The following is a 16,817-nucleotide window of genomic DNA, read 5'->3' as shown; positions in this document are numbered from 1 at the left end:
GAGATAACAGGGGGGATAAAATTTACCCCCCCCCCAGCCCCGCGCGTTCGGCTGGAGACCCCAGCCCCGCGCGGGTTAAAATTTTCGTAACCATTTATGACCTAGCCTGGCTTAGATTTGACCTGAAACATACCAAGTACAAGTTCGGTAGGTACCCACATATTTTCCCACTTCCCACTTTCGACGGCGCAAACGTACCCATTCATGAAACTCATACTCACCTTGGCTTGACATTTTCTAAGGACCTACGCTTCCACCAACACGTCAACGCTACCTATATGCAACAAGATACACAAATTACTCAGCCCACTCTACTCCATTGCACGTTACATACCCAGGCCCATTCTCGACCAAATTTACAGGACGTATGTATATTGATAGAGACAAGTAAAAAAACATGGAACAAATAGTGCATGGACGCGTTTCGATTATTAAATCATCATCAGTCACAGAGAAAACAAGATATAGCACACAAACATTCGAGCTCGTCACAGTGCAATCGTCTTGATTTTAAAAATTCTTTTTTACAGGACGTATATAATACCTACCTATATGACGGACACATAACAATACAAGACGCTGCCAGACTTGACACGTTACAAAACAGAGCAGGGGCCAGGGAGACTTGTGACGGGGTCTATGTTCAGGACGTCAACCGGCAAATTTCTACAAGACTTGGGCTGGGACAAACTGACTGTAAGACGACAAATACACAAACTCACTTTATATCATACATTTACTAATCCAAGACACCAAACGCCAAATTATATCACGACGATCATGCCAAAAACACGTGCAGAAAACATCGCCAGAGCCCAGAACACTACGCAACTCCAACACACCAACCATGCCTCCCAAGCGGACCACATCCTTCCAGAAGTAATTTTCCCCTCAACAGGCAAATCCTGGAACCAGCTTCCCGTATCCATCCAATGCCTTCCTCCTCGTTCCTTTCAACGAGAGATTTCGAGGCGACTGCAAGGGTGCCCGGGCTTTCTCGTTATTATAAAATTGGCACTAAAATGGGCAATATTTTCCATTCAAAGTTACGAATGCAAATGTCACAACTAAATTCACATTTATTTCAAATACAAAGGCACGATACACCTGAATGTGCTTGTGCCTTTAAAACAGAAAGCATTTAACATTTCATTCTCGCGTGTCCCATCTATAATTTGCAGAGAGAGGAATTTTAAAGGGACATGTTGCAAATTTTTGGCCAAGATGTTGGTCGGATGATTATTACGTGTACTTTTGCATGGCGACAATCTTGGCGGCGGGGACGGTCGTGCAGTGGCTCAGCATTTCCAAACTTTCTTGCTTCGTTCGCAAAGAATTACCTTTTAGCCCGCGCCCCGCTGGTCTATTCAGCCATACGCGCCCTGTGGGGGGGGGGGGGAGGGGAATTATGCCCCCTGTCTAACTTCCGAACTGATGGTCGTAGAAAGACGGGAAAACGGCAATCGAAAGCTCTAACAAGGCGGAACTTAGGAGCCGAGTTTGTTTTTGTTTAAGTAGGTCATAGGTCAGGTCAAGGTCAGGTCAAGGGTACAAAATGCAAGTTTCTACAGTATCGGCCTTCCACCGTAGTTGCCGAAGAATGGACTGAGACTGATTGCCCGAAACGTGTTCTTAGGCTACCAAGAGAAGATTCGTTGCATACAATGTAATGCAAAGGTCGAGGTCAAGATCAGGTCAGGTCACCAAATACGAAATATAGAAGAGGGCATATGCGACACATGTTTTATGGGTTATTTTATTCATATAATTATTCAATGGGCACACTAAATTAGTGATATGGACCACATCTGGATAAATTTCAGGTCGAGGCCAGGTCAAGGTCAGGTCAAGTGAGGTCAAATTTTGAAGTTGATTGCTAAGACCTAAAAGGGTGTCTACCTGATGCAGTTTTTCACGACGAATCGAATGTGAAAGGTGCTAGCCTTCGCCGGCACAGGCCATTTTGAGTCTTTCGACGGCACAAGGGGGTACGACCCCCCTCGCGTTTGGCTCCTGATGGAGCTAGAGCTTCTCTGAAAAACCGAGCGTGTTGCCTGTCACGAGAGGAAGCCAATGATACCCAATTTTAAGGTCCTAGGTCATCGATTGACCTTCCAGGTCAGGTCAATGACCCAAAAATCGGGAAGATCGGGACCTGTTAGAAAGTCGTAAAGTGTGGCTGCTTAGGGGTTTTCCGGGATGCTAATCACGAATATCGTGTTAGTTTTGATCACAGATGATGTCTTTATGCATTTAGTCCAGGTCGGGTCAGGTCAGGTCAACCAGTAGGGGTCCTGCCGGGTATTCCTAGTAGGTGTCATCCGCCTCTGACAGCTTCGTAGCATGTTACGAAGGCACCAAAACTACTTCGTAAATGTTCAAATGGTTGCTAAATTCGAATTAAGCTCCAAAAAACTAGCCTAGAATCATGTAAAACTCGAAAAAGTGAACCGAGGTCACCAAAGATCAATGACCTGACCTGACCTTCAGGTGACCTTGACACCCACCCTAATGCATGGGAGCAACATCAAATCACATGTTTGAACGTTTGAAACCACGAAAAGCTTGCAAACGCGCGGCTAATGCGAGCCGATATACGCCGAATCGCGATTCCGGCCAAACATGGTATCGGAAAATAGGTCACAAGTCAAAGGTCATTTGGGTCAGGGTCATGAAACTTTCAGAGTAGGTGTAAAATTAATCAATGCGAAGGTACTGAAAGTTTTGTCGCGATCGGCCGCTTTTTACGCGAGTTATTTGCAAAAAAAAAAAAAACTTAGGGTGGGGGTTGCATCACCAAGGGGGTATGCATGCTCTAGCCCCCCCCCCCCCTGTGCCGGCGAGGGCTAGAGACGCAAATGTGCGAAATTGAAGCCCCTAAGACCCATGTCCGGGCAAACCTGGGACCGGTCCCACTTGAGAGGGACCGGTCGGCCGGCCGGGACGTCGGAGTGCCGGCCTGTCGGGTCGATTCACATGTTCCCATGCGGACCATGCGGATTAGGAATGCTCGTGCGCCTATTTTAAGTGAACCGACTCGTGATCTCTTATCCCGTCGCCGCGCTGTGCTCACTACACTCGGGCACAGCTCTGCCGAAAATAAACGGGTGAACCGGGCCGCCCGGCGCATGATCAGACATGACAGCTGTCAGGGACTCAGGAGATTCGGCGGCGGCCGCAGATTGAGGCCCCCGCCCCTAAGACCCATGTGAGGTCGGCAGTGGAGAGTGGTCGAGACGGCCACACCCCGCCGGATATACCGCCAGCCGAGCTGAACCGCTACTTTGTGGAAGTGGGGCCACGCGTGCTTTGTGAGGCGCGTAACTCGGGGGAAGGCGGAAGCGCCTCACTTACCCTGCAGACTGCCACGCGTAATGATGTACATGGACATTCAGTAGTATCCACTAGATCTCCCTGACCCGGGGAGATATCCCACAGCTCTCCCCGGGGCCGGGACGGCATAAGCCATGAAACGGCACCGTCCCGGTCCGGCCAGACGGGTCGCCGATATTGTCAAGGCCATATGATATTGTTCCCCGATATACAATGTTCAATGTTCTTAACCCAGATCTGCCCAGAACAAAAATGTTTTCGGATTTTTTTGTTACGCTGGTTTTGGGGTACTTTTGAATCACATTGCTTACCATCATGTGTCATTTGTTGTTGGCTGTACTCGTTTTGTCGGAAATTGCCGTATCATATATGATACGCTGGGCATTTCCGCACTTTTATACCTTTGCATTTGCCTTTAATTTTACTTGTGAAAACGTCTCAGAATTGCCAGCTTTGAGTTTACAGGGTGGGGCAGCATAATCGGGAATAAATATCAAACGGGATTATTTGGTCATGAATTTAAAAATACAGCTCCAAGCACTATTTTAGCAACATCCCATCAATTGGTCACCTTTTACCTATCTCTCATCCTATGTGACCGCCCTCGGCGTCGATGACCTTCTCAAGGCGGGTCCAAAAGCACGCGCATGCACGTGCAACCTCCTGCTTGTCCATGATCGCCCATCAGCATCGTACCTTGCACTGAAGACCGTCTTTACTGATGATAAGTTGTTCATTAACCTTCTACCAAAAAACGCTCCATGTAAAGAATTTGGTCGGATTTAAATCGGCGGAGTTGAAGGACCAGAAGTTTTTGGTTCATCTCAGGTGGAGGTGCCCTACACAATAACATGTCGTCCTCACTGCAGTACCAGCACAGACAGAGTCCTCGTAAGACGTGATCTGGACCGTCAGTGATCCTCTGTTCCGACGGCTCCACATGAGTCTGCCACAGTGCGGATGTATTTACCAGAGGTGCTCATTTTATCTGGGCTCGATGAAGTAGGGTGCACCACGTGCACCTCCCTTGAAGACCACCCATAGGTCCATCACCCCAACAGGATGTTTACTTTGCATGACCGCTGGAATATTCTCGATACAATCCCCTATATGGCTTGCCATTCTTTTGTCGTATTCCAGTCGGTGGTGAGATTTTTGGTCGCTGAAGTTTTGAGCATTGTTTCTTTTTAATATGCTCAAGAGCGTCTTCCTTATATTCAAGTGAGTCATCTGTATGTCCTCTGCTAAGAGTTATTTTACGACGATTACGTTAACCTTTTGTCCTAAGTATTCCCACACAATCCTTATTGTCCGTGATAACACGTTGACCTGTCCAGCAACCTTTACGTGGAATTGCAGGGGTTTCAACAAAATGTTCTTGTTTTACTCGTTTAACATTAGTGTCTATGGGCGCGCGCAAAGCACTTGGAGCACCGTCGAACTATTTTGCTGCTCTTTTCCAGGAGGTTGCATGCTCATGGATGTAGTCATGTTAGATGATGCACAACTTTTGGGCGTTTCATTGCCATGCTATAATTTATCAAAATGTATTTGTATATATACATTTTGTATATATACATACCCCACCCTGTATTTGTAATAATGACACCAAGGAAACAGTAAATCGTAATTGACCAGACCCATAGATACCTATAGGTGAGTATGTCAACAAGTGCTTTCTGACATAATGCTTACTTTTGGGGCTGGAAGGTATCAAATACAATTTCCGTGGCCAGTTCTTCACTAGTAGACAGTAACTTACCAATTAACGTCTGTCTTCAAATCACTGGGACTTACCTTGGCAGAGAATCTAGACATTCCAGTGGTGGATGACCATGTTGATGGAGATAATGTTTTCGTAAAAACCACCGGAGGCGTCCTAAGACACGTACGAATACTCTGGTGATAATGAGGATGTCACAAGAAAACGTGATATCAACCGTCATCCTGCTCGGCAGCTGAATGCTCGGGCCGAGGTGCGAGGGAGAGAAAACTTTCCGGGGCACTATTCCGACGGAAAACGTCTCGGAGACCTTCAGAGATGCGAGGTAAAGCGGAAGCGTTGCTGGCCCAGCGTCAGAGCTCGGGAAGGTCCTCGAAGCAAAGAGACGAAAGGTCTGAAATGGAAGCAAGGGCAGTGCCCTGTGATCGTCTTCACCGGTACGCATCTTTCAGACTTCGAGTCACACAAATACCGCGATTCCTCTCTAATTGAGACATCCCTTCCTTTATACATGACGAAGTCCTCGAGCACGTCCGGAAGGTCATGGTGTTTCACAATTCACGCTTTTAACATCGTCGAAGTCTCACCTCGAGTTCCCTGACACTATAAACAAGAAGGACAAGATATCCTCCTTCGTGACACTGCACTCGACGTCAGACTTCAGGCACGTGCTCCATCTCCTATGGATGTGTTCCCTTTTGTCCACTTTGTCATGTCGCTTCAAGGACCTTCTCGACTTCTGTTGCTGGGATGCAACAACGTCGCTGCTTAACCTTGCATCTCTGAAGGTCTCCGAGACGTCTTCTTTCTCGGAATCGCGTTTCGGAAAGTTTATTCTTCCTTGCACATTGGCCCTAACACACAGCTGCCGAGCAGGATGCCGTTTGAGGTCACGTTCTTCTGTGACATCCTCATCATCACCAGAGTACTCGTCCGTGTCGTAGGACGCCTCCGATGGTTTTACCAAGACGTCACCTCCATCAACATCGTCATCCACCACTAGAATGTCTAGAATTTGCGCCAAGGTGACCGGAAACACATATGGATTAGGGGCAAGTAATTGTGTAGGCTAATGTGAGAAACTGCCCACCGTATCATATATGATACGAATATGTTGTTATCATTCCTGACACGCCAGCTTCGGCGCAAGAATGTATTCAACCACCTGGTGTGTGAGCTTGAACATTTGGTACTATGCTGTCACAAAATTGAGCAGTTTGGCAGAAAGCACTAGTAAGCATACTAACGTCGGCATTATTGGGTCTGGTAAATTACGACTTCTGTGGGCAGCTGTTTTTGTTTAATCATGCTACACGGAAAATATATGAAATATAGAAAAGGTTACCCAGTCCGGAAATAGTACACACGACTGACAACACCACACCACAAAATAAAGTTTCGGCGTCTTTCGGATGGAAGTCGGTTGCCTAGCAACGGCCGAGCGACTCATCGTATCATAAATGATACGGTGGGCAGATCTGGGTTAATTTTGGAGCCGTGTGTATGAATTGTGCTGTCGCGACGCGAAGTTGATAAAAAACGTCCTTAGGTATCATTGCTATTCCGAGAGAAAACGTCCAACAGGAGAAAACGCCTGGCGTCAAATAAATGAAATGTGAAATGTCTTCACTGGCCATTTATTATACTTTGTTTTCTTCGAGTTTGGATTTGCGTCTTGAAATTGAGCACAAACATCCATTTAGAAAAATTAGCCAAACTGAATTTATTAACTTTTGCGTTCTCTTATTTTTGAAACGCATAGTCGAAGGTTTGTGTTCAATAGCCAAACAAACACTATTCGTTAGAACAACATTTTTCTACTGCCTATTGGTGCCCGAAGCAAAGTTCCAAATTATCTTTCAATTCAAGGATTATCTATTTACTTCCGAAAGTCAATGGTTATATGTTTCACAAAAATCTTACTTCCCTACTACTATAGGGGAAGTTGGGGCAATGCCGGAGTTGGGGCAAAGCCGAAATTCGAGATATTTCGAAAACCGTAAGACATGGATGCCACCTGTCAGTGATGCTCTGAAGCTTAAGTGACTACAATTATCGCATGTTTGTTACGAGTCGTCATTCGGAATACTTCGGCTGTGAGGGCGCCAAGAGCGTTTTCAAGGTACGCGTTCCTTGTACTACATGCGCCTTTGAAGCTGCATTTCTTACTCATTATGCTACCGTTTGTCTGGCCAATTCGGTCAAGTAATCTTCAGCATGTCTTTGCATAAGTGTGCTGCCTATTTGAAATTTATACGGCACGTTGAAAAGTTATGGGCCTGCAAATGAAAGTATGGCTGGCTGGGGTAATGCCGAAAACGTGCAATTGCGCACGTTAAAGCACGCTACGTGGACTTTACTGCTGTAGAATAGCAACGCGAATTTTTAGTCACACAAATTACACTTTCAACCGACACAACGGCCTGTTACCTATAAGGAATTATTTACCTGGCATTTTCTTATTACATATATCACACAATTATAACTTCCAGTGTGCACCAAGCGTCCTCAAGCTCTTAAAACGCGTGTCAGCTTTGATAAATTCTGGATAAAGTTTGAGATAAAGTGGCAAAACATCAATGTCGGCATTCCCCGTAGATCATTTCTCCCATTTTCGGCTTTCCCCGCAGTCCGGGGCAACGCCGAAAAAGTCACTTCTTTGATATTTTTAGTTTGTGCGCTTAACGGTATGCGAATTCATCAAATGCGCCTGGTATGTTTGAAAGGCAAAAGACTGGCCTCTCGAATGACGCGAACAAGAATAGCTTATGTTGTCTACCTTGCGTGCTACGGGCGTCAGAAAAAAAGTATTCGGCGTTCCCCCAACTTCCCCTATACCTGCTACATATGGCCTTGCCCAAGGCCATAAGTTGCCTTGCCTACTTCCAGTTTTTCCATGAACCCGTATTTCGGAAAATTAATGGCACGAGAGCCAAACACGAGTGATACCGATCTGAGATACTTCTGGCTTGCTTTCACCTTTAACTGGTTAACCCGGCACCGCCTGGGCTATTTCCGTACCCACGACAGCCTGGGGGGGTCGGATCCGACCCCCCCCCCCTGTTATCTCGAGAACCAATGGTCGCATCGAGCCCCGCGAGGCGGCGTTCGAAAGGTCTCTACGAGACCTTCCCAAAGCACTCTTAAGATTTTAAGATTGAGGTCAACTTTCGGGTCAAGGTCAGGTCAAAGGTCAAATTCTGGGGTTTTGCATGATTAGGCTTACGGACAGCGGAATCGATAGCTGCTGCTCGAAACTCACCACAAATGACCTCAAAGGCCTAGTGAAGGTACCATGTGCGTATAGGGGTCATACTAAGTATGGGTCAAGATCAGGTCAGGTCACGAAAGGTCACGGTTTTCACTTTCTGCTACATGGGCGTGCGACACATGTTTTATGGCTTATTTTTCACGCCGAATCCGATGGTAATGCTTATATGTGACCCCAAGTCACTGTGCTGGTGATAAGTGTGCATTGAAAGCATAAACAATTCGTTTATACCACACATAACTAAACGAGGGCTTTTAAAAAGGTCAATTTTTCAACTTTTTATTTTTGACATAAAAATGCACTTTTTTAGACGAGCTTTGTCCCAGGAATCTACAGCATTTTAGGCGCGATTTCAAAAAGTCAAAGACCAAATTCAAAACGTTCACGTGTATTTTGAATGTAAACTTTTTGAATTTGGCCTTTAACTTTTTGAAATTGCGCCTAAAAAGGTGTAGTGGTGCCATTTGTTTTCACATGCGATGTTCAGAAGTGCCTCTAATTCACGAAAATGCTTATGACGTCACCATGCCCTATGCATGTTGGAGCTATTTTTTACAATTTGGGGGTCAAAAATCAAGATAGAAAGTTGAAATTGGGGACATCTAATTTTCTAATAGAGCTCTATAACATAATTCCAGTTTTTTTTGGAAATTCTCAAAATTTTGGATTTTATTAGATGTTTTCCAAAAAATGTAGTTTTTTGAATTTTTAGGGGTAAAAAACGCATTTTATGGAAAATCTGAGATAGCCATTTTAAAGAACTCGTTGAGCTGCGTCTATTCATGTCCTTAAATTGCAATTTGCTTTAAACTCTGATGTTTGGCGATTTTTTAAACATTTACCACTTTTTGACTAAAAACGCCATGTAGTTACATCACTAAAATCGATATATCTAAAAAAATGTTTGATTTATTTTTCTTAAAAATTACACAGAAGACGTCCAATTGATGGGGGAGAAGGTATGCCAAGTTTCAAGTTGATAGCGTAAGCGGTTCTTGAGTTATTCAAGAAAAACGGAGGGGGGGGGGGGGGTCGGATCCGACCCTCCCCCAGGCGGTCGCGGGCAAGAACGCTTTCAACCCTGGTGGCAACACAAGTACACATTACCCAACAATTGGAACACAAAACTGAGCTGACAGGCAGTTTTGCTAAAGCTGACAGGATCAGCATCCACTGCCTAAAAAAAGTCATTTGCATACATTGTACATCAAGTAGTTTCAAATTGACTATTCCTGCCACACTCACCGTCTTGTTGCGGAACGAAGTAAGCAGGGAGTTACATGTTTTGCAAGACGTGCTGTACACCAGAAGGTGACCCACGCCAATTACAATGGCAAGTAGAATGAATTTGCTTCGAGTAGATCCAAACAGTCCTGCAAACGAATAGAATTAAAACAGCTCATGGGTCCTTTTCGAGCCGACATGCATGTAGCATATCCGCTCGCTATACATACATCCGCTCGAGCTAGTTTGGCGACGTTTACACGTCTCTAATTGAGCACTGGTTGTGTGAGTCGAGGCTTGCCACTCGCTTCCCGTCGCTTCATAATCCTTCACTATCCTGCTAAGATCCAATTCTGCAGATTGTGTGTAATATGTATTGTGCCTCGCAGCCAATCCACCGGCTAGATAGTTAAAATATGAACAAAAAATGAGAAACTGAGGCAAAAATGGTTCTACAGTAACATGGATAGGGTTGCGTAACATTTCCGCCCAACACTGCCCTCTCTCGTTCCGACGCAGTTGTGTTGGAAGCTAAATGAGCCAAGATGGCAAAACATCACGCATTGGTCTCAATTCGGTTTGTGCTTAATACATATTTTATTTTGCTTGGATTTATGTTGTACCCATTTAGAAATGATCGTACTCATTACTACTTAAGATGCTCGTACTCGTCTAACTGAGGATGTGAGACGCACATGAATTTTTCGAGTTTTTAGAGCGAAAATGGCGTGGTAGGACGACATTAAGAGGTAATTTTAATTAAAAAATCCGACGAATTTCGTTCAAATTTTCAGTGCTGACTGCTGATGGCAAATTGATTTATTTTAAGCTAATGAAAGTTTGGTGTAGCTGGCTCTAATTGCGTTTAGAAGATATTAGTGAAACACGGGGTGGGGGGGGGGGGGGGGGGGCGGGATAATTCGTTTTCCTCTCTCCTCCAGCGGGGTGCGCGCCTTAGGCATGCATTTATATTCGACATGTCGACTTTAGTAAGAGTGAGACTAATAGAGTGCCAGGCAGTGGCTGCCGGCTGTGACAGCATTATCAGTATCAGGGCGCTGTTTACCTCCTCCCTATCCACTATATAGTACCTCCATTGTACCATTTGTATAATGCCACTTTGTCTACCTGTTTATCTGTTTGCACCCCCTGTGTGGTGATGTGATGCGCTGTCAATCAATTCTTTCCAAGAGGCTGATATTTGCACAGCGAGTAGGTGATGTCACGGGCACGTGCCTGACAGACCCTGTAGGTGTGCGGGTGCCGGGTGGACGTGGTCTGCGCTGGAACAGACGTCAATTTTTCCATTGCATTGAGATGAAAAGCAACTGACATTCAGAATTCGGGTTATTTTTACACGATCCCACTAATCGAAGTCTAACAAGCTGGGGGGGGCAGAATCTGCCCCCCTCCCGGTTTTCGCCAATAACTTCTACACGCTTTACGCCAGCGACGTCAAACTTTGTACCTTATCATACATCAGCTTAACACGTTTCCTGGAAATTTGAGCAAAATCCGTCGGAACTTTTTTGAGCAAATGACGTTTAACCCGCGCCGGGCCGGGGGGGTGTTTGAGCACCCCCCTGCAGTTTTTCGCAGATATCTCAAAAAACGGCGGCGCGGAGCGCCGCCGTTTTTGGCACACCTTTGTGCATTTTTTCCGCACAAGTTGTGAAAATTTCCGACCCAGGTCGCCTTAGATCAGGCCACCAGGTCACGCCAAATGACCTCACCTCAGACAAATAAGAATGCTCGTGTCATAGCTACACCGACAGAACGATTGCCTTGAAACTTTCAGCGATTGGTTAGAGCAGCATTATCTATAAAATGTATACCTATCTCGGAATTTTGATATCGGTGACCTAAGGTCAGGTCAATTTTGCGGCCTCTCCATTATAAGTCAATGGGAGAAAATTGAAAAGCGTCTGTTTTGCACGAGCGCTATTCTAGACACTCTCAAACATCGAGATGTATAGATTTGCCATTGATAGGAGAAAAGGTACCTACTGACAGTTTCGTGCTCCAATATCGTAGCGCTCCGAAGCTTACATCGCAAATATTCTTTGGAGGGGGTGGGGGTGGGTGAGGGGGGATGGAGGGGGGGGGGGGTAGCGGCGCTTCCGGGTCAATGAGGGTTCATTGCATTATTGATCACCTGTGCTTAACATCTCGCTTTTGGAATTTGGCCCCAATTGATCAACCTTTCCACTCACTGTTGGTTGCAGTAATCGTAGTCTTCATTACAGCCAGACCTGTTTCCACAGCTCCGTGTTACCTCTCCCGAGCAATGCTACCGATGCAGCGTACTGCACAGTGCACAGTCTGGTACTACACTGCACGGTTCGGTTCTGTTGTTCTTCCTGCTCTTCTCACCCCCGTCAGTCACGTATACCTAACACCGTCTGACAGCGTCCTCGTGCGAGCCGCCAACTGAACGCCAGCCGACACCGCACGTGACTGTGGCGGCCGCGAGAGCCGGCCGCCGCTCTCCGCACTTACCCAGTGAGCAGGTGAGCTGACCCACCCCCTCCCCCGTCCGTCCGTCACTGTCATATCACGTCAGCACGACTGACGCGACTTTATACGCAGTGCAATGGACATTTGACGTTGGTGACGCACGGTCTGACGTTGGGGTTGAAAGTTTGGCGATGCCTAAGGTTTGCACCTGTTTTGTGTACCTTTTTTGTATTTGTAGTTTTGCAGAAGCAAATGGTAAGAAAATGTCCCGAATTTGATTTGACCATGTGACAGGTTGTTGCTCATGTGATAGGTTGTTAAATAACAAACATTTTAGTGGCTTAGGAGCCGAGAAAGGCATTTTAACCCTCCCCTTTGACGTGTTAACCGCGCCGGGCCGGTGCTCGGCGCCATGTCCACGCCGTACCGGGGGATGTTTGAACAGCCCCTCCCCCCATAAACTGCGGCCCTTGGGCTTTGTATCGACACGTGTTAAGCGACATTCGAGAGCGCGTCGAAAATCATGAAGCAAGTACATCGGTAATTTTTTAGGTCAGGTTCATAAAAGATCAAATTTTGCCTTTTTTAACTTTTTGTTTTACGAAGCGGCGCGCATAGATCGGGAACGAATAGAGCTAGAGCGTTGCAGAAAAGCGCATTTGATAGCTTTTTACGTTCTGTTTTTTGATGAGCTGCCATATTTTAGCCGTTGATTATACATAATCAACGGGGTGCATTCGATCCAGGTCTGACAGCTGGGTCGTTTTGACAGCTGGCAGTACTTTGACCGTCATTAGGGGCATTCAGATCGCATCCAACCTATTGGTCACTGGAACATTTTCTAGGTGAGACCAAAGCACCTTTCGATAGGAAAAATGTTTAGGTGTTGAGGGAATACCAGTGATACAATTTAATATAGAGTTTTATTTAGCTATCCAGTGCTCGTATTAGAATGAGACTCACATAAATACCCAATGGAGGACCTTGCATAGAGTCCAAAGGAAATCAGCCACTCGCCACTCCTCTCACTCACTAGGTGAGTGAGTGAGTGAGTGAGTGAGTGAGTGAGTGAGTGAGTGAGTGAGTGAGTGAGTGGTGAGTGACCGAGTGAGTGAGTGAGTGAGGTAGAAACCCCGGCTGTCCGGCTTTACCAGCAGTGCAACAGTGACAGTGCGACAGCGGCGCACACTGCGGCAACGAAGAGAGCGGCAGCGCCGTCTGGCCCAACAAGAGGACTGGGTCGCCACCTATCGGCCAGACGCATCGGTGATCTCGACGCCACCGTCGCAACGACCTACCAACGACGACTTGAGTCTTCACCTCAGCACGTTTATTGCTTATTGTATAAATACCAAAAGTTGTTAAAAACACGGTAATACCAACGACCATATAAAGCATGTAAAAAACTCGATAAAAACGCTACATTAAAAAATTGTCACGACAATAAAAGTGCACGTAGTAGAAGATATTCATGAATAAAAAGGTCATGATGTCGGCGTCACGAGCAGCGGACGCATATTGGGAGCACTCGTCCGTTTCCGTCGATAAAGGTGGCGTTGATTTTGCCCTCCCTGAGCTCGGTCACCTCTTCGGACTCGATCTCCGAGACCCCGTCGGCCAGAATCATATCTCCACCTGAAGAGAGACCCAACACAACACTCGTCAGTTTGCTGTACTTGCTACAACATGCGCCTTTTACTGCATACCTACTTGCAGATGGTAGGCATAACCTCGGACCGTTCCATGCTTCTATCCTCAGGAAACTGAAATCCTACTCCTCCACGCCGCAACCCCCCTCCGGGCTGGACAGGCAACTTTAACTCATGCGGGCTGCTCCCTTGGAGCGGCACCGCTGCTCCCGAGGGAGCGCACCCCGTAGCCGGGTGCAGTGAGTACCTTGGGGCTGGGTGGCCTGTCCTCTGGACGGGCTCAGCCCCGGTGACTCACTAGGGTGCCTGCCCAGACCAATGTCTCCCCCTATATCCTATCTTCCTCCCGGCTCTGAAATGGTCTAAATGGACCGAAAGGGCCTAACCCAACAAAACAAACAAAAAAAAAAAAGGCATAACCTCAAGGAGGGAAGATGCTAATTATACTTACTGTACCTACCATCTTTCTCAGCTAAGCGTAGCATGCACGTATGTAAGCATGGTAGCTGCTAAATAAAAATGCTTTGTTTAAATGCAGAAGAAAGAGTCTACAAGATGAACATCCTTCACAAGTGCACCACGCATGGTTCGCAAACATTTACAATGGTTAAATATCAAGAACTCGGCGCCCAAAAGTGTCATGGAAACTTAACCCGCGCCCCGTAAGGCTATCGGCGGACCCTATCCCGGCACCGCCTGGGCTATTTCCGTACCCACGACAGCCTGGGGGGGCGGGGGGGGGGGGTCGGATCCGACACCCCCCTGTTATCTCGAGAACCAATAGTCGTATCGAGCCCCGCGAGGCGGCGTTCGAAAGGTCTCTACAAGACCTTCCCAAAGCACTCTTAAGATTTTAAGATTGAGGTCAACTTTCGGGTCAAGGTCAGGTCAAAGGGCAAATTCTGGGGTTTTGCATGATTAGGCTTATGGACAGCGGAATCGATAGCTGCTGCTCGAAACTCACCAAAAATGACCTCAAAGACCTAGTGAAGGTATCATGTGCGTATAGGGGTCATACGGGTCAAGGTCAGGTCAGGTCACGAAAGGTCACGGTTTTCACTTTTTGCTACATGGGCGTGCACGACACCATGTTTTACCTATGGCTTATTTTTCACGCCGAATCCGATGGTAATGGTTATATGTGACCCCAATTCACTGTGCTGGTGATAAGTGTGCATTGAAAGCATAAAAAATCGGTTATACCATGCATAACTACACGAGGGCTAAGAAAAAAGTCAATTTTCAACTTTTTATTTTTGACATAAAAATGCACTTTTCTAGACGAGCTTTGTCCGAGGAATCTAGTGGTGCCATTTGTTTTCACATGCGATGTTCAGAAGTGCCTCTAATTCACGAAAATACTTATGACGTCACCAATACCATGCCCTATGCATGTTGGAGCTAATTTTTACAATTTGGGATCAAAAATCAAGATGGAAAGTTGGAATTTGGGACATCTAATGTTCTAATAGAGCTCTATAACATATATTCCGTTTTTTGCAAATTCCAAAAAATTTGGATTTTATTAAATGTTTTCCAAAAAATATAGTTTTTTGAATTTTTTGGGGTGAAAATGGCATTTTATGGAAAATCCCAGATAATCATTTTAAAGAGCTCGAAAATCACACAATACCTCAATAACAGCACAACGAACCTACAACCGACACCAACAAAACTACACCAAAACTCGCGAGGAAAACCGAAGGTTACCTCAAAATCAATTTTTGAAATGCAACGCGAGGTGACTCGCAAGTCAAAAACTCGCCGACTCACTCGTTGGGTGTGTGACCCACACTCGCTCGTCGCAGTGTAGGTCACTCAATGTAGTATGCATTCTTTGTATTCAATGTATTCTTTAACTTTGAAGAAACCCACAAACCCATAAACTCGCAACCCGTATGTGAGGTTCAGTGTGGGGCGGCCTTAAGCCGACTCTGGGTTCAACTGGGCTGATGAAGGTGACATAACGGTGCCTCTCCTCAAATGGCTAACTCATTCAGTGTCTTTATACCTCTGTAGCAATAGCCGCATTGATGCTAAATTGATGCAACCTCTGCATCTTACGTTGACAAGGATAGGGAGCAAGGAGCGGAGAATTAACCCTCGCCCCGTTGGGGGAGGGGCATTTTGCCCCCCCCCCCTGTGGTTTTTCCTGAATAGCAAGAAAACAGCGGCGCGCAGCGCCGCCAAATTTTCAGTACCTTCCCGGGCATCAATTTGACACCTTCACACCAAATTTCAAGTCTTAGGTCAGGAGTTAGGTATTGAGGTCAAACGGAGGTCATGTTCGAGGAAAAATGAGCAAAAACATGCAATCTTGAAACGCTCACTAAATTTACAGTTATCAAGCAATTTCAAAGTTCTTTATATGGTCTAGTAGACAAAAAGCGGCGCTACAAAACTGCTATCTGGGATTTTCAAAATTTTTGGGTTTTGGCCCAAAAAAAAAATCAAAAAATTGATTTTTATAGAAAAACTAAAAAAATCCAAAAATTTTCCGAATTTCGAAAAAACCGGAATATATGTGATAGTCCCTGCGCTCTTCTATATACGTACCAAATTCCAGATCGATATCTCGTTTTTTGGCCAAGTTATAGCGAAAAAAACTGTTCAAAAATGATGACGTCAAATTTTTGAACTCAATTTTTAGCGATTCTAGACGACGTACGGTAAAACAAAGACCACCATTGAACTCCCCGTGACGAGCTGCATCGATCCGATACCCATTTTAGGCAAAAATATCAACTTTGAAATTTGACCTAATTTGACCTGAACTTGACCTGACCTTGACCAAAACGTGACCTAATCTGGCCCCAAAGGCTGCCTGACCCACATAATCGCATTTGTCATGTAAAATGGACCATAAAACATGTATCACACGACACTTTCATATTGTGACCCCCCAGTGACCTGACCTCTGTGACCTGACCTGGTATCAGTGACCTCAAATAGCAAAATATGTGTTTGAAGAACATTTCCCCATCGATGATTTTCAATGAAATGCATTTTACTCGATTTTACAACGCATTTCTTGAAATGCCTGTAAACGGTGAAAATTGGACTTTTGACCTGACCTGTGACGTCATCGGTTTGACCTAGGTCAATAAAATTGGGTCACAATGTAGTTCCCTGATAGGGCTATCCAACACCGTTTGCCGCT

General features: G+C 45.8%; 1 protein-coding gene across 3 annotated transcripts in view; it reads right to left on the bottom strand.

The window, feature by feature from the left end:
- The window catches only part of LOC122368893 (galactoside alpha-(1,2)-fucosyltransferase 2-like), a 90,032-nt gene that overhangs the window by 42,357 nt on the left and 30,858 nt on the right, over nt 1–16,817 (bottom strand). For 2 of the 3 annotated variants that reach the window (XM_043343205.1, XM_043343207.1), the window contains one exon: nt 13,317–13,643. The exons of the other annotated variant lie outside the window; for it this stretch is intronic. In XM_043343205.1, coding sequence (XP_043199140.1) covers nt 13,507–13,643 — 137 coding nt within the window. In that variant the 3' untranslated portion in view covers nt 13,317–13,506. Of the gene's footprint in view, nt 1–13,316; nt 13,644–16,817 lie in introns of those variants that run through there. 3 annotated transcript variants of the gene reach the window in all.

This window comes from Amphibalanus amphitrite, unplaced genomic scaffold (assembly GCF_019059575.1).
Source record: "Amphibalanus amphitrite isolate SeventyFive unplaced genomic scaffold, NRLGWU_Aamphi_draft 000987F_arrow, whole genome shotgun sequence".
Classification (NCBI taxonomy): domain Eukaryota; kingdom Metazoa; phylum Arthropoda; class Thecostraca; order Balanomorpha; family Balanidae; genus Amphibalanus; species Amphibalanus amphitrite.
Note: the sequence above shows the minus strand (reverse complement) of the source record. Positions and strands in the feature narration are given on the sequence as shown.